The 25171-nt window shown below is 40.8% G+C and overlaps 1 protein-coding gene across 1 annotated transcript in view; it reads right to left on the bottom strand.

Annotated features, from left to right (window-relative positions):
* Window positions 1–25171, bottom strand: part of CD109 (CD109 molecule) — a 151218-nt gene that overhangs the window by 68199 nt on the left and 57848 nt on the right. Inside the window, exons 6-15 of the mRNA XM_043439714.1 lie at window positions 23624–23663; window positions 20655–20739; window positions 11881–11977; window positions 11471–11612; window positions 10668–10777; window positions 7926–8150; window positions 7024–7125; window positions 6880–6942; window positions 4783–4959; window positions 1941–2093 (exon numbers count right to left, since the gene is read on the bottom strand). Coding sequence (XP_043295649.1) covers window positions 1941–2093; window positions 4783–4959; window positions 6880–6942; window positions 7024–7125; window positions 7926–8150; window positions 10668–10777; window positions 11471–11612; window positions 11881–11977; window positions 20655–20739; window positions 23624–23663 — 1194 coding nt within the window. The remainder of the gene's footprint in view (window positions 1–1940; window positions 2094–4782; window positions 4960–6879; window positions 6943–7023; window positions 7126–7925; window positions 8151–10667; window positions 10778–11470; window positions 11613–11880; window positions 11978–20654; window positions 20740–23623; window positions 23664–25171) is intronic.

Here is a 25171-nt window from a genome sequence, read left to right as displayed (position 1 = left end):
CTATCCAACAAGTATAGTTTCCATAAAAGACATCCAATCAGACAACATACAGCATGTGAGGTGAATACTGCAAAGTCAGCTCAAGAATTTAAAATAAACATAGTAAATACAGATAAGGGAAAATATTAGCAATATAAAACAAGGAAAAAAACAAATGAAAATAATAATTAACAATATAATAGCTGACATAAAAGTAGGATATCTACCAACTGATAGAGTCAGTTGAGGAACTCACCCACAGAAATACAGAGAAGACAGATGAAAGAGACAAAAAAAGCATAAAACAAAAAGCTAAGAAATATGGAGGAAAAAAGTAGACATGCTAATCTCTGCCAATCTCTGAAAAGGATAAGAAATGGAAAGAAGAGGAACTATAGGAAGAAATAATTTCCAGAATCAAAAAGTTAAGGAACAGCATAGACTGAAGAGGCAATTCACCATGACAAAGAACTAAAATTCTATACAACAGCAACATGATCTGGCCAGGGTTGGGGAAGGAGATGGGGACAGGGAGAGACAAAAAGGATGTGTAAGAATATGAGGGCACACCGAAATGCTTGATTTGTCAGATAAAGATACAAAAAAAAAAATCAACAAGGATAAATAAACATGAGTACAATTCATGCCATAAGGACATCTATCATGGGAACAAAAATAGAATGTGTAACTTCCAAAACCATGGAAAGAAGAATGAAAAGAAACAAAAAGGAAGTAGTCTAAATTATAAAATAAAAAAGCAGAAATAAGTCCTAATTAGAACAAGGACTAATTTGTAAATGGGTTAAATAAGTTTATTAAGATACTGTCAGATTAGATTTTTTAAAAAAAAGCAAAATACAATATACTATCTACAAGATACACTTAAAAATTTACAGAAAGTTGAAAATAAAAAGATGGAAAAACATACCACTCAAGTGTGAAACAAAAGAAAGCTGGGATAGCAATCTTATATATGACAGAATTTAATGTACAGTGAGATTTAGAGACAGAGACGCAGGGAGAGCACAGGTGTGTGTATTTCTGTGTGTACACATACATATGGAAGAAAAAATGAAATAACGTATTTATCAAGATATTTAGCAAGTTGTAAAACGAAAGATACTATCATCAGTTAAATCAAGTGCAAAATGCTATCGATTTTTTTAAATAAATGAATTTAAGTAAAATCAAGAGATAAAAAGTGACCAATGGGTTTTAAAGGATTTTTTTTTTTAAAGAAAATGAGAAAAATTTGCTGGATAGGCTGAAGAAAAATACATAATTTTTCTCAAATGGACTGATTGTACAACAATATGTCCAAATTAGCCTATACACATATATCTTTCTTCCTGAAGTGTTGTTAATCACTATAGTTAATCACTAAATGGATATAGTTCATACAGTCTACATTTCCACTGCCAAGGATATATAAAGGACTTATAAATAAAAATTAAACGACTGATGAATAGGGGATTAGATTATGTAACACTAGATGTTCATATATTCCTTGCCTTGTACGTTTTCTGAAGATTAACATGATTTCACTCCCTGAACACACTGCAAATTCCTGATTCAGTGAGGACTGTAATTATTTATAACCATCATGCATCACCAAAATAAAAAGTATTTTACAGTTACCTAAAGCTCTCCCCAGTGTCATTCATAAATGTGCAAGTCCAATTCCTAGTACTTTTTCAAGTGTGTTCAGTTAAAATATAGTTTGAAAATGAGGAGAAACTCTAGGTGACAATTTTCACATAAGACAGCAAAGACAGTTGACCACAATAGACTCTTTCCAACGTGACAACTGGAATGCAGATCCCTTTCATTCAGAAGCTTTACTATTACTGACTTATACTTGAAAAATGAAATTTCCTTTAAAACTTGAAGTAACACAGTAAAGTTTCTCTTTTTTTCTCTTTCAATGCGTATTTTTGTAATGAAAAAATGCCTAAACTCACATTTTCCATTGTAATATCATTTGAGACATTCATTAGATTCACACTCTTGTCGACAGCTACGATACCAACTATTGAGTCTGGCTGTGTCACAGAGATCCTGAGAGAGACTTTCTCAGATGGTTCAGCATTGGCTTTACTCCAAAATAGCTGTATCTAAGAAAGTGAAAAAAACAGTATTGATATAACACACTTTTTTAAAGCATTTCATATGTCTTATCAATAGCAGATCAGTGACAAAATCTAACAAAGAGTCTACACTTGCGTTGGCTCTGGGACATTCCAAAACCATCCACAAGTCTTTTCCAGGGAAAGAAGTAAAAACAAACTTCACTTCCACAGTATCCTCAAGTCATGGAACCTCTCACTGGGGTATATATCAAAGTTTTCCTTCACTTCTCTACCCTTCTTCCCTTTCTCCGCCTCCCACCCCACAGCTGCTAGCTGGTACTGAAGAGAAGACAGTGTCTGCCATACCCGGGGAGGGTCAGTATCCATGGGTGAGGACAGGAACGTGCCTGCATGCTGGCCACCTAGACTCAGAAGTGAGCGCCTGCAAGTAAGACCCCTGAGGGCACACAGAACTGCCTGCGCTGGGCGGGGGTGCCTTTCCCCAGGAGGAGGCCATCAGACCAAACACCAGTCAGGCCCACTGCTCTGTGCCTCGATGGCTGTCAACAACCCTCAGCAAAGCGCAGTCCTCCTGGTGCTTCTTAAAGAGCATCAGTCCTCTCACCCAGGGCTGGACCTAATGGCTTTGCCAGAAGGCCTCTTCCTCCTAGGAATGTTCATCTTGCCCAGCTCTATTCCAACAATCCCATGCCCCAGTGGCTGTACCACCTGATGAAGATGGCCTTAATGAATCCCTCAGCTTACCTGAATGTTAGACAGGCTTCTACCTGACATTAACTACCTGATTTCCCTTTCCTTAGAAAATCTGCAATTGCAAATGTTTTCTCTGCTCCTTTGAGATGTAAACCTTCTCCCAGCTTCCTGCTAGTTTTACCAGCAGAAAAGTCTTTCTCAAAGATCTGGGAGCCATCCTTTTGAAGTGTCTTCATTCAGTCACTCAGTCGTGTCCAACCCTTTGCAAGCCCATGGACTGCAGCACGCCGGGCTTCCCTATCCTACACCACCTCCCTGAGTTTACTCAAACTCACGCCCATTGAGTCAGTGATGTCATCCAACCATTTCATCCTCTGTCGTCCACTTCTCCTCCTGCCTTCAATCTTTTCCAGCATCAGGATCTTTTCCAATAAGTTAGCTCTTTGCATCAAGTGGCCAAAGTACTGGAGCTTCAGCTTCAGCACCAGTCCTTCCAATGAATATTCAGGGTTGATTTCCTTTAGGATTGGCTAGTTTGATCTCCTTGCAGTCCAAGGGACTCTCAAGAGTCTTCTCCAACACCACAGTTCAAAAGCATCAATTCTTTGGTGCTCAGAATTTGTTATGGTCCAACTCTCACATCCATTGAACCATATACCAACCTCCCAGGTGGCTCAGACAGTAAAGAATCCACCTGCAATGCAGGATAGCTGGGTTTGATCACTCGATCGGGAAGATCCCCTGGAGGACATGGAACCCAATCCAGTATTCCTGCCTGGAGAATCCCATGGACAGAGGATCCTGATGGGCTACAGTCCATGGGGTCGCAAAGAGTTGGACACGACTGAGCAACTAACACTCACATCCATACATGACTACTGGGAAAACCATAACTTTGGCTATGTGGACCTTTGTTAGCAAAGAAATATCTCTGCTTTTTAATATGCTATCTAGGTTTGTCATAGCTTTTCTTCCAATGAACAAGCATCTTTAAATCTCATGGCTGCAGTCACCATCTGCAGTGATTTTGGAGCCGAAGAAAATCAAGTCTGTCACTGTTTCCATTGTCACTTGGTCTATTTGCCATGAAGTGATGGGACTGGTTGCCATGATCTTAGTTTTCCGAATGCTGAGTTTTAAGCCAGCTTTTTCACTTTGAAGTGTTAATCATCAAGAAAGAGCCTTGATTGATCTCCCAGTCTCTGTGAGTGAATAGGAGCCTAACTTATAAACTCACAGATGGCCTGCTCACATTGACCAATCCCTCCCCCAACGTCCTCCAGTACTTTTTCATTAACTCACCCCAGTATTTAAAAACCTTCCTGCCTTCTGTTTCAGTGGAGTTGAGTACCGTCTCTCTCCCCTACTGCAATAGTCTTAAATAAAGTCTTCCTTCCCTGTTTAACTTGCCTGTTTAACAATCTTTTTTTTCACATGCCTCTTAAGCCACTGTGTTAGGTTTACTCTTCTCCACTCATATCTTAAATAAGGTGAGAGGGGAACACATAATATGCAAACCTTGCACTTCTCACCCTTTACTCTGCACCTCAGTGACTCCATAGCTCCAAACTGCACTTGTGTGCTGACAATTTCTGAAACTACATCTCTTGCCTCTCTACATCCCACACATTTATTCCACAGTCATTACTGAATATCCGCAAAGATTCATTAATTTTCTTGTGTTTAAACATATTTTATTTCCAAATACATAATTTCTTTTGGAGTAAATGTGGTAAACATTATCATATAAAAATGGAAGAATTATCTTTGCAAACACAACCAAAACTAATTTCTTACAGCTCATACTAAGAAGTTTCTTGGAAGTATGCTATTTATACACAGTTTCCTCAAAGCATCTTACACAGCAACATTTTTTAGAACCTGCTCTCACTTTCAGAGTTCTAGAAAAAATATGAATTTCTAACCAATTTGTTTTAATGATACTTTTCTAAAGAAATACATTTTGCAGACTTTATGAATATGAAGTTTTCTTTTTAAACATCATTACCTTAAATCTTACCTTATTTTTAAAAACGAGCTGAACAGGAATTTTCAGAACATCATTTATAATTTCCCCATCATCTTCAATATAATACACAATGATACAGGCTTTTGGGGCCCAAGAATTTTCTGGTGTTAAGGAAAAGGTTGTTGAATTTTGCTTGCCTACAGCCACCAACTGTCCCCTGGACACGACCTGAAAAGAAGAGTACACGAGTTTCATTTTGTGCTAAAGATAATGAGAATCTCAATATCAGCTATGCTTTCATAATTTTAAGCATACATACAAATTCTCGACTTAAGCCAACGTCAAATCCTTTCTGAATACACACACCCAAAAATAAACTTTCCTGTCTAACACAGGGCATATACGCTGGTCATTAGAAAAGGAGAAGATACAGTAACCATCACGGAGGCAACAGCATCTTGACAGACAAGAATCTATTCCCAAGTTTAAGGAACGCAGAGCAGCACTCAGAGAGATGGATTAGCAAAATGACAAGGCTAGGGGAGCAATTTTCTTTTTTTCTTTCTTACGTTTTATAATTTTGTATAATGAACACAGGGCTTCCTGGTGGCGCAGACAGTAAAGAATCTGCCTGCAATGCAGGAGACCCAGGTTCAGTCCCTGAGTGGGGAAGATCCCCTGGAGGAGGGAATGGCTACCCACTCCAGTGTTCTTACCTGGAGAATCCCATGGACAGAGGAGCCTGGCTGGGGTACAGTCCATGGGGTCACAAAGAGTCAGACATGACTGAGCAACTAACACACACACACACACACACACACACACACACAATGAACATATGTGGCTTACCTCATAAAAATATAAATTTTAAACATAATGCAAGGTGGTTTTATTATTCATCTTAAGTTGGAAATACAAATATAGGTAAAGAAAGAAAAAAGATAGTTTGATTTCAGTATAAATGGGCAGCTTAAAAAGGAATGTGGCTGATTTATAGCAACATGGATGCACCTAGTATGATAAGTGAGATAAGTCAAAAAGACAAAAAGCGTATGATATCTCTTCTATGTGGAATCCAAAATATGACACAAAGGACTACCCTGGTGGTCCAGAGTTAAGAATCTGCCTTCCAATGCAAGGGATGCAGGTTTGATCCCTGGTCTGGGAAGGTTCCACATGCCAAGGAGTAACTAAGTCCGAGCTGCAACTACCGAGCCCACGCACGCAGAGCTGATACTTACAACAAGAGAAGTAACCATAATGAGAAGCCCAAGAACTGCAAGGAACAGCAGCCCCCACTGACTGGAACTACAGAAAGCCCACGCACAGCAACAATGACCCAGCACAGCCAAAAATAAATACACAATTTTTAGAAAAATTTTAAAAAGAAACAGAAACAGGCTCACAGACATAGAGAACAGTCTTGAGGTTTCCAAGGGGGAGGGAAGGTAGAAGAGGAATGGGTTGGGAGGCTGGGTTGCAAACTACTATATATAAGATGAATAAACAACAAGGACCTACTGTATAGCACAGGGAGCTATAGTCAACATACTATAATTGTAATTATAACATAATCCATTATGGAGAAGGAAAAAAACGTTAACTTCTGTAAAGTAAATTTATATGCAACTTAGACAGAAAACTCTGTAAGAATGTATATAAATACTATATCCTGTGCATGTATAATATGTAAAATATGTTTTTTTTAAGTGTGAGGCTGAATTTTAAAAATCAGTAAGTTCAGTTTAAACATAAAATAGACACTATTTCAGACGATTCTACAATAGATCATAAATTTAGATCATGTAAGAGATTACCAGGGCTTCCCTGGTAGCTCAGTAATAAAGAATCTACCTGCCAATGCAGGAAACACGGGTTCGATCCCTGGTCAGGGAACATTCTGCATCCCGTGGAGCAACTAGGCCTGTGAACCACAACTACTGAGCCTGTGCTCTAGAATCTGGGAGCCGCAAACTACTGAGCTCAGAAGCTGCAACTACCGAAGTCCGGGCACCCTAGAGCCTGTGCTAAACAACAAGAGAAGCCCCTGCTGTCTGCAATTAGAGAAAAGCCCTCACAGCAACGAAGACCCAGCACAGTCAAAAATTAATTTAAAAATAAAGAAAATTATTTTTTAAAAGAGATTACCATGTAACTTAACTCCTTCAACTGCTTGTTGCCAATAACCACCAACTCAAATGGTGATCCCACCTAGGAAAAAAAATTTAATTAATAAATACATATCAATGTCAAGACGGTTCAATTATATTAACACATGATTGCAAGCCTTACCTTTATATTTTCATCTTTTGCTTTCAGCTGGATGTAGGTTTTACTAGGAGACTTAAACATACCATGAACTGCCATGTTACTTATACTATCGAGAAAAGAGGCCTATAACAAAAGAAAAGGGAGCCATAAACTTTCATCTTCAGGAGCATCAGGATAAGGAATGTGACCTGGCTGGACAATCAGTGAAAGGCAAATTCACTTTCACTTTTTTTCATACAGCAAACAATATACTCCCCAGACATTGGATCATCATCATTTTATAGCTTACATTGTAAAGAAACTGATGACTGTAAAATGTGTTAGATGGTCTTCTTCATCATCATCTAAGAGGAAAAAACACAGTCCTAACTTATTTCCAAAACAAAGGTGTCTTCTCACACCTTTGAGAGGAGATTTCTCATACTGTGAGAGGAGAGAAGAAAATGGAAAAGGAATCCTTCCTTCTCCCCACAACACAGAGCTCAACTATCAACAAGAAACAGAATCAGCTCACTCAGTCCACCGCTGGGGAGAGGAAAACTCAGAGGGGCCACACTGTGGCAGGGCTGAGTAACCCAGAGAGGGAGGGGGATGTAAAAAATATATTCCCCTTTCATTTTCAGCTCCTGCCAAAATACAATTCCAAATGATTGAAAAGCACCTAGACTGGGAGTTGGGGGTGCTTCTCCGTCATGTCTTCCGGTCACTATTTTACTGTGCTCTTCAAAATGAATTTACAAGGAAGCGTTCAGTCTAACTCAGCCACCGCCATTAAATACATTTTAATCCCTTCTCCCGCTCTTTTAAATAAAACTGTGTCTACTTCCTGTGCACGTTAACCTCCCAACCAGCTGAGTGCCCGCCACCAGATTGCAATTTTAATGCTGTTGTTGCAGGAACATATGGTGGGAAACACATAGCACCTTGACTTGTAGCTCGCTGGAATCATCCAGGATTGGGAATTCGATCTTAAAGATTCCATTTGCGGGGACAGTGTGATTTATGATCTGGACAGCCCCTACATCCTGATTTCGAGTGTCCCATCTGCTCCAGTACTCAGTATAGTTTCTCTGAGTCACCATTAAGACTACATTATTTCTTCTTTCTTCAGGAGTCAGCTGATGACCATCAGAACGGGTTACCTTCACCTAATTGTCAAAAGAAAACACTGTGAAATCAGGTAAACAACAGAAGCAAAGGATTTAAGTTTAATCGAATCCAGTTTTCGTCTGTGCTGTTCCCATGAACCTGAACTCTCAAAAGGTCATCAGCAGTCCCCTAACGTCCAGGTTCAGAGGTCTCTCCAGGCAGCCTCCACTCCACTTTTTTTGCCTTCCACAGCTCCACAACAACCTCCTTCACTCCACACCTCTGTTTCTACATCATATCAGTGTCCGTTTTGGTTCCCCTTCCCTCTCTCGAATTGTGGGAATTTGTCAAAGCCTCATTATCATTTACCCTCAAAGGTCTCAGCACTCCTGCTGCCATCCTGACCTAGCTCTGGAACTCACACTCCCTACCTCCAAGCCCTCAAGGAAATTTCTACCTGTACATCCCCATTGTCTCAAATTTAACACATCTAAAACTGGGAAACCATCTTGCCTTTCCCTCTTGTTCTAATACCACAGTTCTACCATACTTAACATCTGTGCATTGCCCATCCCTCTCCCCACCTTCCCAATCTGATGCCTACCAAGTCCTAAACGTCTTTTACAAGCTCTCCAGCCACATCCACCACTGTGGGGCTCCTCATGGCTTCATGCCAGGGCTACCGCCCTCCTCCCACACACAGACCCCAGCAGTCACCCTGGAACCCAGCTTTTGCCACATCCCTCCCATGTTCATGAGGCTCCAAGCTCTTCACTGTGTAGAGCACGTGGGACACGGAGGGACCCTCTGCGATCCCCGCGGAACACATGGGACACGGAGGACCCTCTGCAATCCCCGCGGAGCACGTGGGACACGGAGGACCCTCTGCGATCCCCGCGGAGCACGTGGGACACGGAGGACCCTCTGCGATCCCCGCGGAGCACGTGGGACACGGAGGACCCTCTGCGATCCCCGCGGAGCACGTGGGACACGGAGGACCCTCTGCGATCCCTTAGAGCACATGGGACATGGAGGACCCTTTGCAATCCCCAAGCTTCACCTCTTGTTTCCTCTCTGATCGCTCCCAGACATGAGCTCTCTGCAGCCCCCGCAGGGTCCAGTCACTGACACCTGATTGCACCCTGACTTGCCACCCAAAACTCTTGCTTTGCATCTCAGCTCATCTTGTTGCCCGCTCTCAACTGACACACTCAAACACTGAAAATGCTGCTGATCTTGCAACCAAGAACCTAAATCTTCCCCTTCCAACGACCCCCCACCCCATCCCCCAGCCAGCTCTTCTTCCCTGAACTCTCTTTGTCCCTTTAATCATTTGGATGTTACCATGTGCAGATTCCTGGGTGACAGTTTCTGCAGATTTCTTTATAACTATCCTTTCAAACTGTCTGAATTATAAGATTGTTAAAATTAGGAGCTAAAACTTTTTTTTCTCACTAGATTACCAGTTTATTGTAAAAGGATGTTGAACAAAATGAAAAGGATCGATGTTCAGGCCAAGGAACCAGGAAAGGACCCTCTCTGAGCACATTCTTTCCCCCAAATCTCCACAGTCACCAACCTGGAAACTCTAAAACTTGTCTTGATCTGCTCAACAAAAACTGACTCTTTTCTCTTTACACCAGGGCCTAGCAAACTATAGCAGGCAGGAAGACCAAATCCAGTCTCTCTGACGTAAGGTTTTACTGGAACACGGCCCCCTCCCTTGGTTACCAAGTGGCTCCGGCTGCTTTCATGTTACAATGTCAGAGCCGCACAGCTGGGACTGACCACGTGGCCCCCAAAGCTAAAAATATTTACTATCTCGCCCTTTGCAGAAAAAGTTTGCCAGTTTTAAATCCCTACAGAAATGTGTTCATGACACATTTATCCTGCCTTGAATTACAGCCATGTGTGTATTCTCTTCTCACCATCACAAATACTGTGAATCCAGGACTGGGGCTGGGGTCTTCCTAAGTCAGTAAGCCCCACCCGGCAGCATGCCTTGCAGACTGTCAAAATTCACTTGGCCAATAAATGTTAATGCAATATTCTCTCAAAAAAGTGAGACTGAATTGATAATTTTTTAACTTTTGAGGGCAGCCTGCAGCACGGGGAACCTTAGTTCCCCAGTTAGGAATTGAACCCACGCCCCCTACATTGGAAGGCAGAGTTTTAACCACTGGACTACTGGAGAAGTCCCAGACTAGACGATCATCTTCAATGCTACATCTTTGCTAGAACTAAAATTAGTCATAAAAATCAACTTGAAATTTGAAACTTTGAAATTGAAATTTTTTTACTAGCATCTAAACCCTTCCATTAATTTCTAAATATCTAACATATATTACTTATTAAAATACTTGGAATAAAATATATTTTGGAAACTACTTTTTAAAAGTAAATTAGATAGAGGTCATTTGGAAACAATGCTGTGTGCCTCATATATCTAAAGGGGAAAAGTAACTTATCTACTTTGGGCTTAAATTTTTTTGAAAACCACTAAAAGTACTCTCTCCCATCCTGTTTCACTAAACTGAACTTACTGCTTTAGACCATTATTAAACATGCCAACTTACAGTGGCTGTGAAGTTGAGAGATGGCTTCAAGACAGTAGCATAGTCAAAAAATTCAATGATGTAATCATGCTGCTTGAAAAATACATTGGAGCTTGCATTTCTTGAGATACCTGTTTTGGAAATTGCACCCTTTAGACAGTAAAAGTAATATATAACCACCAGCTTCGATCCACCACATCTCTCCATCTGAGCTACTTCCCAAAGGGTTAGGATATCAGAGCACAGAAGCCTCTTTGGCTTGGCCACAAAAAGGAACATCAGTTCCATTATGTCCTTTGTGGATCCCTTCTGAGCACCAGTAGAGCCCCCCATCAATGACATGTGCACCCAAGGTCACTGACAGAATAGTCTTTTTGTACTTCTGGGAATTGATGAAAGCCATTAAAATAGCAACAGAAAGATCCAAGTAATTAACCTTTATTTTATTATTAAAAGAGAACACGTTATAAAAGAATTAGGAGGAGGTGAGATTTCAGAGGACATTATTTAAAAAAAATAAAAGGAGGATGGTTAGTCAGCTGAAAAGGTAGCCCTTCCATGTAGTTTTCAGGTTGGAAAAAACGGTAGAGATGGAAAAAATTATGAATACCTATCACAGGTGGTTGAAGCACAGTTGTTCAAAGAAAATAAGTTTCCCCTTCATTATGAAAACATTCTGCAAGTTAAGACTAATATTCATGACAATTTCAGCATTAAATAGCATCCTTAGGCAACAGTGCCCTCAAATGAACATGCTAATTATATAAGAAATGATAGAGCAGCACATCATACAGAGCTTCGCCTGTGTTTCAAAGTCTACAAACCTGTAAGTGATTCTGTCACTGTGGCTAAGATTTCTACTGGCCCAGGAGAAGACAGGTACATGTGTTCAGAAGGTCCATCCGAAAACTCCATTACCTTTTTCATCTCTTCATCATTAAAAGAGAAGTTTGCAGATCCATTTATCTGTTTTGTTAAAAAATTTTCAATTTCATTCTTCACTTTAGCACTTCAAATTTTAGAAATAAAATTCAAACTAAGTCACAACAATACAAAGGTTCTATTTCCACTTTAATTACTTTAATAAACAGGCAAATTCTCATTTGTCCAATGATAGAAAGCTCTTGATTTTCTCATGCTCAACTCTTTGTTAATTCGGTATAAAATCTTATTTCTGGGGAATGTACACATAGTTTTTCCCCATTACAGGTTAAAAGAGATCCGCAAAAGTTACCTTCAATGTTTTTGTAATATTTTTCTTCACACCCCAGAAGGATAAAGGTAAAAATGTAAGTGTTAGGTCTCCTTTCACAGGCTTCCCATATGTATACCTGAAAAATAATAAACAGGACCTAAGTTAAAAGAATTATATTAAAAACATGCTCTTACTACAACTTTTTAAAACTAAAACATAGGAATGTGCTTAATAAATGGTGATCCTTCTCCAAAGTGGGAAGATTTTTTACTACAATACCTCAAAACAGTTCACAACACACACACTTTACCCAGCCTCCTGGAGAAAATCTGATCCTAACTGGAAGTGACAGTTTCCCGTTGAAAGATTTCTTAAAAGATTATGAAAATCTTTTATTCTTAGAAGTCTGGGCTGGCCCATTAACTGCATGCCCAGGAGACTTTGTAACTTTTGAACATTTTAAAATGTTTTTCCTGCATGTTTCAATAAACCATCAGGGTTTATTAGACCAACACACCAGGGCATCAAATGTGCTCATAGTTATTGAAAATTCACTTTTTGAAAGAAAATTTAAAATAAGAGCAAATTATCCATAAAATCAAAATTATCTTCTTGAGTCAAGAAGATATCACTCTTGCTGATTTGCATTCTACTTTTTAACTGTATCGTCTCTCACGAAGGGAAAGTCTCTTTGTGTAAAGGAGAGGCTGTCTTTGGTAAATCTTTTTACTGTCAGAAAGCCTTCTGAAAATCCGTTTCCTGGGTTCCTTCCATCTCTATTACGAAATGCTCAGCCAAACATGAAAGCTAATTTTATTTTGCACTCTAAAAATGTGACTGTTAACTCCTGCTTCCTGAATCCCTCATCTGGATCACAGAAAACATCCCCTTGTCTGGATCAATTCAACTCAAAAACTGATAATAAAATATAGCATATTCCAAAATTTAAAAAAATAAAACAGTCCATCTTCAAATGCACCACCCTTCCAAACAAAAACAATACAGTTAGTGGAAACCCCCAGATAGCAATATCAGCATCAAATTCATACATTCAAAAGAGTTCTCAAAACCTAACTCTGCTTGTATCTTGTTAAAAATTAAATAAATGCATATCTAGAACACCAGAACATCATCATTATTTTAAAAGTTATATCACATGATAGTACAGGGAGCTGAGAATTCATACATTATTTAAAGTATTGTCAGACACAAATATTTTTAATTTTGATTTAAATGTGACATGGATTTAGTTTTCCAAGTCCCAAGCTGATTTATTTATGATAATCATGAAACAAGGATACTGACATTATTGTGCTAAACAGAATCTAGATGCTTTGGGGAATAAACTTATCATTCAGAAAGTAACAGCTTAACTTTTAAAAAGTAAGTCAAAGATATTCTATGATATCATTAACAAAACAAGGATTTTTTTTTTTGTTTTTTCAGGAAACAACCATAGCACAATAGGTTTACAAAATAATACCTAAAACAAGTGAACCTATCATTATAATTCATATATTTCTCCCCACCATTTTTTCCATGTCATTTCCAGGATACAAATGTCTCAACTCATCAAATAATAACTACATTTTAATAAGCCTTAGATTATAAAAACAATACTTTTGAAGTTCTACTGTCCACAAACGTTATGGAAGTAACTAGATGTATGCCACGTTATTTTCTTTACAATCCTCTTAAACCTAGTATGATGAGAAGAAAGAATCTATTATTTATTTTAATGAGGTGGGAATAGTGAGCAGATGTTCACATCAAAGCTAATAAGCATATGCAGGTTTTTATTTATCTCAGCTAAAAAATTTTAAACTAAAAGAGAGTGTTAACTTTCTGCCCCAGGAAATTTCCAGTAACCCTCTGCACATCAACTATACTTTGATGGGATAGATGGCCACAATCAAAAGTAACCAAAATTGTTATCATCCGCTCATAGAGATGACTATAAGAGCTAATCATTTCTATAACTTAATAACAACTTTCCAAGTGGTAAGACAACAGAACTCATCTTTCAAAGTACACACAAGAGACAACTGGATTTCAAGTCCTTCTCTTTACTCCCTAATTTGGTGACAAAACCAAAACTACTGCCCATACACCTTAATTTAGTTCACTCAAAATAAGAGGCTTTTGATTAGGTATAGAGGCCTCTGCTGTGCTACACACAGCTTGAAACTAAAATCTTAGGAGTCACATTGTTTTATCTATTTATTCTTTCAATGGGCATTTATTAGAAGCCCACTCCATGACTGGCACTGTGCAGTGGTAACCGCGACACAGACCCACCCTCAAAGAGGTGATCGAGCCACGTGGTCTAAGGGCAGAAGCTTGGGCGCAAGAAGCCACACACTGAAATTACCTAAGTAAAGTCATCTTGGGCAGAAAAAGCATTGTGCATTCTTGGACGCACAGGTAAAATCTGGGAAGAGACTTTGGGAGGGGAGATGAGGGGCTGGGCGAGGTGTTTCAAAAGACTTGAAACTAGAAAAGAACTTGGTAAGAAACACTAAAAATTCTGAACTTCACCCTCAAGGCAGTGGTCTGAAAACTTTCATGTAAAAGGCAACAGAATTAGCTTTGTTTTTTCAGTCAAAAAAGAACGCAGAAGTGGTAGGGATTTGGGGGAGAAGAGGAGGAGGAGAAAGAGAGAAGGAAAAGAAGAGGAGACAACAAGAAGTCTGGATGCAAAGTACAGAAAAGACTAAATGTCGCCAAAATGGACGCAGGAAACACTCTTAAGAAACTACAACAGTAGCTGAAGAAAGAAAGAGACACTGGCCTGAGTGAAGGAAGTGCCAGTGGAGAAAAGGGGACGGATTATTTGAGAGATATAAAGGAGAGAGAGAGCTTCCCTTGTGGCTCAGCTGGTAAAGAATCTGCCTGCAACGCAGGAGACCTGGGCTCATTCCCCGGGTTGGGAAGATCCCCTGGAGAAGGGAAAGGCTACCCACTCCAGTGTTCTGGCCTGGAGAATTCCATGGACTGTATAGTGCACGGGGTCGCAAACAGTCGGACACGACTGAGCGACTTTCACAAGGAGACAGAACCAGCAGCCCTGGATGCTGACTGGCTGTGAACCGAGGGAGTCGGAAGACTACAGCTGACCCGGGCAGCTAGACAGAGGGAGGTGCAGTCCACCAGGAGAAGGGTGCAGAGAACCAGGGCTGGGGAAGACAGCCTGCTTCATGTATCTGTGGGACATCCATTGGGCGATGTCCAGTGAGCAGCGAGACATAAAGATCTGACTGTCAAGCCAGAAATGAAGGCTGGAGATACGGATTTTGTTGTTGTTGTTGTTGTTTAGTCACTAAGTCATGCTGGACTCTTTGGGATCCCATGGACTGGAGCCCGCCAGGCTCTCCAGTCCATGGGATTTCCCAGGCAAGAATACTGGCGTGAGCTGCCATTTCCTTCTCCAGGGGACCTTCCCGACTCAGGTATCAAACCTGTGTCTCCTGCATTAGCAGGCATATTCTTTACCACTGAGCCACCAGGGAAGCCCCGTAGGCATTCAGGTTTCATCAGATTATCAACAGGAGCAGAAGCTCTGGCTATGGAGAAGAAAACTCTGAGTAAATGCATAAAAATAGAAAAGAGAGCCAAAGATGGAGCTCTAAGGAATAAGAAGGTTTTCAACATGGACATTGTCTGCAAAGAGCCTCAAAGGAGTAACCAAAGCAAAAGGAGAAAAGTCAGAAGGAAAATGAGAGGACAGCAATGATCAGTGCTGCAAGGCGGGCAAAAATTTGTAACAGCCTAAGAAAGCAGCCACAAGGTGAGGCAAGAAGGAGCCTTTGTGCCCTAGTGAAAACAGTTTCGATCCATGGTGAAGGAGAAAAGCAGGACACAGGGGGCTGAAGAACAAACAGGATGTGAAGAAGCAGAAACAGGCAGCTGGAACTCTACAAAGAGGTGAGAGATGGGGCAGCAGCTAGAAGGAGGCAGGATAATCAGAGAGGGTTTGCTTCCTTCAATGACAGACACGTTTAAACACAGAGTGAAGATGCCAGCAAACAGCAGAAGGTTAAAGACACCAAATGGAAGAATTCAGACACAGGTAAGAAGCGAAGTGGGCCAGGATTCTCCCGACAGGAGACCCAGTCCGAGGCAAACTGGAAGGATGAGCCTGAAGGAAGGAGAGGTGGGTTCTCAATAGACATAGGATGATGGCAACTTTACCGTCATCACCTCCATCTCCTCCAGGACACAGTATTTATAGATTAGGTCTATGTCAATTTTTAGAGACTGGTGAAAGACCTTGCTAGTCAAAAGATTTCCTGACTCTGTTGCAAAGTTGCAAATTACATACACAATCTGAGTAAAAGGAGACCTTCCTGAAACGCACTGGTAGACTGAGAACTCATGAACGCTGGGGTGGAGAAGGACCGTTTATCCACAGACCTCAAGCAAAGGGCCTCCTCAGCCATCTCAGAGCCACCCATTTGAATTCACACATAAGATCTGAGCTGCCCTGGGGCAGACTGCCTTCCTCAGCCCCCACTGTGGACACCCCCAGGCAACTGAAGCCTGAAGGAAGGAGGGGTAATAGGAAGGAAGTCCTCGAAATGGACTACAGGCAGACCTCATTTTATTGTGCTTTGCTTTATTGCACTTCACAGATACTGTGAAGTGACAGATACTGTGTTTTTTACCAATTGAACTTTTGTGGCAAGCTCACAATAAGCAAGGGCTTCCCTGGTGGCCCAGACGGTAAAGAATGTGCCTGCAATGCAGGAGACCTGGGTTCAACCCCTGGGTCAGGAAGATCCCCTGGAAAAGGGAACGGCTACCCACTCTTTTTGCCTGAAAAATTCCATAAACAGAGTAGCCTGGTGGGCTACAATCCATAGGGTCACAGAGTCGGACTTGACTGAGCAACTAACACTTTCACTTTTTGATACTCAAGTCTACTGGTGCCCTTTTCCCAAAGCCATCTGCTCATTTCAAGTCTCTGTGACATATTTTGGTAATTCTCATAATATTTCAAGCTTTTTCATCACTATTATATTTTTTTCATTTATTTTTATTAGTTGGAGGCTAATTACTTTACAATATTGTAGTGGGTTTTGTCATACATTGACATGAATCAGCCATGGATTTACATGTATTCCCCATCCCGATCCCCCCTCCCACCACCCTCTCTACCCAATCACTATTATATTTGTTGTGGTGATCTGTGATCAGAGAGCTTTGATTTCACTACTGCAAACACATTACAATTCACCAAAGGCTCGGATGATGGTTAGTCTTCTTTGCGAATAAAGTACTTTTTAATCAAGGTAGGTAGTTGTTATTTTTAGACATAATGCAATTGAAATTGAATGGAACCCTGTGGGGCTCCTGGGCACAAAAACCTTTCTGTGTCCCCTTCCCTGCCTTCCAAAGGACAGGTTCAAGCAGCGGTTAATCCGGGAAGGGAGAGGACCAGAGACAAGGGAGGAGCAGTCAAGAAACAATAGTGCAGCCTCGGGGCAGGGTCCTGGTTCCGCCTCAAGGGATACACAGAACAGTGTCTTTGAGCTCTTCTGCAGAACTAAAACCCCCATCAAACGGAAGATCTTAACTACTTGATGATGCACTCTTAATTCCAGGTAAGGTCACAGTTCGCCCACCATCACCTGACACCAGAGGATCCCTGCACTGAAGGAACACGCTGCCAGAACCTTGGCTCTCTGTGCACCGGGGTCAAACAGAAATATGCAGACAGAGTAAGGAGGAAAGGGAAAAGCGGCTTTACTTCTTTGCCAGACAAAAGGGGAACACAGGAGGCTAGCGCCTCAAGAACTGTGCCCCCGCCCTCTCCCTGGTGAATAGGAAGCAGTTATATAGTCAGGCTTCCCTGGTGGCTCAGATGGTAAAGAATCTGCCCCGCAACTGTTCCCATCTGCCCTTTGTATTTATTTATTTTTGGCTGCCCTGGGTCTTTGTTGCTCCACCCGGGCTTTCTCGAGTTGCTCTGAGTGGGGACTAATCTCCAGGTTTCTCGTGTGATGGCTTCTCTTGTCGCAGAGTATGGGCTCTGGAGCTCAAGGGCTTCAGCACTTGCAGCTCACAGGCTCTATAGAGTGCATGCTCAGCAGTGTGGGGACTGAGCTTAGCTGCCCATGGCATGTGGAATCTTCCCGGACCAGGAATCAAACCCATGCCCCCTATATTAGCAAGCAGTTTCTTAACCACTGGACCACCAGGGAAGTCCCCCTAAAGTCTGCCCTTTGGAACTCAGGAAAGGTCATGGAGGCTGGAATCTTGCCTACAAGAAATGGGGGACAGAAAGGCCTCTGGGCCGGGAGGTCCCCAGGGCTCTGCGTGGCATGAGGAAGAGGCTGTTAGTGTTGTGGCTTCAAGGGATTTACCCTCCCTGAAAAGTGTACAATAAATTTTCTAGACAGTTACCAGAGTTTAAGAACCACTGTTTTAACTAGTTGTGTTTAAATCCCTGGCACATGCCTGAAAACCAAAAACAGAAAAAAGAAGATATCCACTTTCAATTTAACCCATGTGCACACAGATGGTTTATGCGGATTTGCAGTCACTAAGTTTTATATGTGTTAGTCAAAGAATTCCAAATAAAACCCAGACAGAATGCTTGACCTTCAGCTAAGATCAAGAGCAGGATAATAATATGAAAAGTTGGCATTTATATGTTTTCTAAACCATAAATCCAGCCACAGTACCCACATTCACACTGGAAGCTACCTCTTAGTTGAACTAGCTTGGTATACAAATCGTAGACACATTTTTGCCTTTATGTCACATGGATTCACATGATTTGTTTGCAAGAAGAACCTAAAACAGGAGTCCTCAGATGTTTTGGTATGTGAACTCACTGCCCATGCTTGCCACTGCCACAGACCCCCAACAAGAGAGGAATACTGTGAGGAGACAGTGGTGACGTGGGGTACAGTTGTTACCAGTTATTACAAATAAATTCTGAAACTAAATAAATTTCACAAACCTGAGTACAGACATTGACACATCAAAAATAAATGCTACGACTTCCCTGGTGGTCTGGTGGATAAGAATCTGCCTGTCAATGCAGGGGACACAGGTTCGATCCCTGGTCCGGGAAGATCCCACGTGCAAAAGTGCACCACAACTACTGATTCATGTGCTGCAAGTACTGAAGCCCGGGCACCTAGAGCCTGTGCCCTGCAACGAGAGGCCACCACAATGAGAAGCCCACGCACCGCAAAGAAGAGTAGCCCCTGCTCGCCACAACTAGAGAAAGGCCCCCTGCAGCAACAGAGACTCAACACAATCAAAATTGAAATAAATAAACTTAAACCCTGGTGGCTCAGAGGGTAAAGAATCTGACTCTAACCCAGGAGACCCGGGTTTGATCCCTGGGTTAGGAAGATCCCCTGAATAAGGGAATGGCAACCTAGTCCACTATTCTTGCCTGGAGAAGTCCATGGACAGAGGGGCCTAGCAGGCCACAGTCCATGGGGTCACAAAGAGTCAGACACAACTGAGCGACTAACGCGCGCACACACACACACACACACACACATACACAAAATAAACGCTGCATGGGACAGCCTTTCTTGGGAAGGAAAAGCAAGCACTTCTCCAAAAGAGCTGCAGAGGACGCCAGGAATCTGCTGAGGTTTACTGGGCCCACTCTCTGGTCTGGGAGAGGAGATGCAAGTGACACAGAGGAGGGACAACTGAACAGGAAAGGGTACTGCAATGCTCCATCAGGTCCCAGGTCCTCAGAGGGTTAGGTGGGACCCCGGCCCACAGGCTGCTCTCCCGAAGAGGCCTTAGCCACCCAGGCCAACTCCAGCCCACTGACAGGTAGCCAAGGAGAGACCCATGTCACAGGTGTCGCCCCAGCCAAGTCCTTGCAAACCCTGGGAGATGGGGAGGGACAAAAAATTTTGAAACTAAATTAAAATGTTTAAATGCTACAAGAAATCAGTGCTGGATTTACTTGAGGGCAAATTCACCCTATACTTTGAAGGGCCACTGGTCTGGAAACCAGAGCATGCTTTTTGCTTCAGCAAAACAAAGTGCCGTGCTCTTCAAGCCAGTGGATCAAAATCATGAAATCATGGAAGCCACTAGACAGAAGTTACACAGCGGGGGGCTGGAAGTCTCTGTGTACACATGCTGAAATGGATGATGAATGTGACTTACTGATACATCTGCCAACTGCAATAAGGGAACAAAGTGAAAAAAATGCGTTAGTCACTCAGTCACATCTGACTCTTTGCAACCGCATGGACTGTAGCCCGCCAGGTTCCTCGGTCCATGTATTTCTCCAGGCAAGAAACTGGAGTGGGTAGCCATTCCCTTCTCCAGGGGGTCTTCCTGACCCAGGGATCAAACCCGGGTCTTCCACATTGCAGGCAGATTCTTTACCATCTGAGCCACCAGGGAAGCCCCAAGGGAACCAATCCCCTCCCCAAAGTCTCAACATCCATTATTGACAGAGAAAATAATTAGCTTTTAAAAGAGTAAGTTGCCTTAACCCATGTCGCTGAATGAGGAATAAATAAAGTTGTTTTTTTTTTTTCAATCCTGCAGAATCTATAAGGTAAATCTCTTGACTAGTGTTGGAAAGATATGAGCCTATGGGGACTATTTTAGGATTGGATCAGCTTAGAAGCAGAGAAATGGCTACAAAGACTTGTGCAGACATGTTCCGTGCCTAATTATTTATTATAAACACTTGCTTCCTGTCCATTGGGGTATTTTAACAAGCAACATGTTGCGCTCATGTTCTGGGGTATATAATGAGCTCTCTGTCATGCAGTTTCACAACAGTTTATAGTCATAAAAAGCAATATGATACTTACTTTGCGGTGACAGTACCATTTAAACTCTTAGAATTTAAAGAACAATATAATGGTGTCTGCAAAGCAACTTCAAACTTTGGTAATACTGGAAAAGAAAAGCAAGAATATTTTAAACAGTCCATTTTCCTCTCATTTTACAGTTTAACAAACTAGTGAATAGAACTGTTCTAAAGGAGTTGGTATCATTTAAACTTAAATTCGTTAGGCTCCAAATACACGTTAACACATAGATGAAAGTACTTCACTCCATTCAAAATCTAAAACCCCATAAGGCTGGTGACAAGACACTGAATGGGGAGGGCTGCTGTGGACACTCATGTCTGTGAAGCCTCCCACTGGCAGAATCCAAACTGGATCCAGATACCTAACAAGGACGTACTGTGTAGCACAGGAAACTCTTCTCAATGTTACGTGGAAGCCTGGGTTAGAAGGAGTTTGGGGGAGAATCGACACGGGTACATGTATGGCTGAGTCCCTTCACTGCTCACCTGAAACTATCACAACATTGTTAATCGACTGTAGCTCGAATACAAAATAAAAAGTTTAATAGAAAAAATTAAAAATAAATAAATTGCATCCAGAATTGCATCCTAGAGGCAAATATAGATTGCATCCTAGAGGCAAAGCCACCTGAGTGCTAGAAGACCCGGCTTTTTCATTCAATTGTCACCCATATTATTTGATAAATAGGTACCTCTGAGGACTTTGTTCCAATTTGGTTTCTAAAAGCGCATCCTGACTCTTACTCTCCTTCTGCATGCTGACATACATGCATTCACAGAGACCCTGCATCCTTTGAGACCATCAAAGGCAAATTTGGTGACAGTCTAACCCAATGGAATCCCATGAAGAGAAAGTTGTGTACTAGGATTTCTAGTTAATTACTAAGATATGGCTACAAGTAATGATGCTTTTCTTGTCTAACAGGTACTGGTTCCTGAAGGTAATCCCAAAACTAGAAACCCCTACTTTGGCTGGCTTTATATAACTCAGCTATGAAATATTTTATAAATAGTAGTATTATTTAATGCAGTCTGGTTGGATGGCATCACCAACTCAATGGACATGAGTCTGAGCAAACTCCAGGAGATTGTGAAGGACAGGGAAGCCTGGCATGCCGCAGTTCGTGGGGTCACAGAGAGTCGGACATGACTTAGTGACTCAACAACAACAACAACAAATATAATTAAGCTGTGAAATATTTCATAAATAGTAATATTATTTAATACAAAGCACTTCACTGGAGTTAAAAGAAAATATTTCCTACCAATCTAAACAAATCTATAGAAATAATTCTCATTTTTAAATTCACTGACCAGTGAAATAGATTCATCTCATAACAATTAGTAAAAGAGACGAAACAAGACGACCAAGGAATCGGCAGAACAGGAGAGCCTCCAGCTCCAGGTTAAAGACCCTGGAGGACCCGGACACTCCAAGACCAAGACCAGTCCAGGACTCTGCACCAGCACAAAAGTCGGGGCCCCCCCAGGGGTGGAACCTCCTCAGAACAAGGAAATCAGAATGTCCCCTCCACAGATATCACAGGTTGGCAATCCATCATGCCTCCACAACATACCTCCTTCAACAACATACAACCACCCAGCACCACTACTACATGACATAAAAACAGCCTATGAGAGTCACAGCCACCTCTGACTTATTCCTCGAGATCAGGGCTGTCCAAAAGAAAAAAAATGTGAGCCACGTGGTGTCATTTCGTATGCTCAGCAGCCACATTTAAAAAGAAAAAAAAAAATCAGGTGAAATTAATTTTGCAACATTTTATATAACCTCATATATCCAAAATATCATTGCAACATGTAATCAATATAAATAATTATTAAGGAGGTATTTTTCTTTATTTATACCATCTTCAAAATTGGGTATTTTACACGCTTAGAGCACATCTCCATTTGCATCAGCCACATTTCAAGCATTCAATGTGCTGAGTGACCCCTGAACTGGACAAAAACAGTTCCAGATCAGAGGTCAGCAAACAAAGACCAGCATGAGCTAAGAATGGTTTGTGCGTTTCTAATTGGTTGGGGAAAAAAATCACAAGAAGAGTATTTCACAACATGTGAAAATCATGTGAAATCGAAATTTCCACATCCATAAATAAAATTGTACTGGATCACAGCCACTTTCACTTACATATTGCTGACGGCTGCTGCGTGCTGTGATGGCAAACTTGAGTAAAGACAGCCATGTGAGCCACACAGCATAAAGTTTTCCTATCTGGCCATTTATAGGAAAAAGCTTTGCTGCTCCCTCTTCCAGCTGATCATGAAACTGAGCTGTGACAACGCTGTGAGAGACACGTGGACCGCAGCCACAAATGTGCAAGCAGATGACTTTCCAGAATTTCTAATGCCCGAACGAGACACCCTCTCAAAAAATAACACAAGTCAGACAAAAGAGCTTGTGTACAACTTCAGAACAGTTGTTCAAAGTGTAACTAATACTGGGACCCTATGCACCCACTCTCAGCTTTCCTCTTCTCCATGCACCAACAAAAAACCGCTGGGTCCCACATTGCTTACACCTACGTGTTTCCAACTACAGCATTACAGAAGTGGCACCTGCAGGAAGAGGATTTACCCAAGTTAAACCCGGTCTTTACTAGTGTTGACCAAGTGAAAAGTGGGAAAATCAGGAAATCAGTGAGGTTATGCTTTAAAAAATGATAATAATTTTAAATATGTTATGATCACAGCAAAATACAAAAACAGGCTAACTGTGCATAAGAAAAAGAGTAGGATCATGGGACTATAGGCAATCTCATTCCCACTTTACTCTTTATAATGATCTTTTACAGATAAAAAAAGTTCAGACCTATAAGAAATATCAGGATTTTACCTCCATTGGGGTTTTTACTTTAAACAATATACCTCCTAGAAATCTCTCTCTTCCCTGTGGAAAGGAACAAATACATTTTCCTTCAAAATAAGTTGAAGAATTCTTACCATATTCTGAAACCTGAAATGACTGATAATATGTCTGGTCCTATTGGGAGAAAGAAAAAAAAAGACAAGAAAATAAATGAGTTTCTATTTAATTACTTCATTTGTTTACTCACCTCACAAAAATATTTAGAAAAAATTTTAAATTACATTTATAATTATTTAATGAACAAAACAATTTATTTCAACTTACAGAAGTTTATTTTTAATCACCTGCAACATGAAGTCTGTGAATTTCATGAGTTTTTCTTAACAATCCACTAACATAAAAAGGTGACCTGTCTCTTTAATTCACTGCAGGTCACTGAAACAAACTGCTTAACCTGACTTTCCTCATTTGTGAAATGAGAACAAAATTAAATCAGATAATTTATGAATTTATGAAGCATGGCAAACTAGCAAGAAATAACTTCAAATTTGGTTTGTATATCCCTATCAAAGCTAACCAGTGAAGAAAATAAAATTACACATTATTCAAATATATAAAATAGTCGAGGATACAAAATCATCATGGACCAATACTCTTTATCTTCCTAATTGCCTGAAGTATTTTCTACTATAATCCTTAAGTCAATATACTCTACCCTATTTTAACAGATATCATTTCTTTTTCCAAGATCAACAAGAAAGCGTGTGACATCCCTTATTTGTGGAATCTATAAAGACATGATACAAAAGAAGTTATTTACAAAACAGAAACAGACGCATGGACTTAGAGGAGGAACTTCTAGTTGCAGGGTGCGGGAGATGGGCAGAGGGACAGGTAGGGATTTGGGATGGACATGCACACACCGCTATTTTAAAATGGATAACAAGGACCTCCTGTAATAGCACTTAGAACTCTGCTCAATGCTATGTGGCAGCCTGGATGGGAGGGGAATTTGGGGGGAGAATGGATACATGCATATGTATGGCTGAATCCCTTTCCTGACCACCTGAAACTATGACAACACAGTTAATCAGCTATACCCCAACACAAAGTCAAAGTTTAAAAAACTTTTTTTAAACAAACAGAGGGAGCTTTCCCCAAAGTAAACAACAACAACAAAAAAGAAAACGTCTGGCCTAGAATATCTTTTTTTTCCCCAACTCCTCATATTTCTTTTTTTTTTTCCCATTTATTTTTATTAGTTGGAGGCTACTTACTTCACAATATTGTAGTGGTTTTTGCCATACATTGACATGAATCAGCCATGGATTTACATGTATTCCCCATCCCGATCCCCCCTCCCACTTCCCTCCCCAACTTATATTTCTATCTGTCCATTCCTAATCATAGGTAACACATTAAACAGAGCCACTTCAAAATAGTTAAGAAATTCTACTAAAGAAATGTATATTCCAATTCTGATTCCCTAAGTTTACCAAAGCAAATAAATAACATATTGGCTTTTTAAACAATCATTATTTGTTTAATCTAAAGCAACTCTACATCTCCTAAACTAATATGATAGTATATATCAACTGTTCCTCAATAAAAAATAAAATTTTAATAAATAAAGTACACACCAGCAATTATTTTTTAATCCTTAAAGGATACAATTCATTTCA

This window comes from Cervus canadensis, chromosome 20, assembly GCF_019320065.1.
Source record: "Cervus canadensis isolate Bull #8, Minnesota chromosome 20, ASM1932006v1, whole genome shotgun sequence".
NCBI lineage: Eukaryota > Metazoa > Chordata > Mammalia > Artiodactyla > Cervidae > Cervus > Cervus canadensis.
This window is presented reverse-complemented; position numbering and strand designations above follow the sequence as displayed.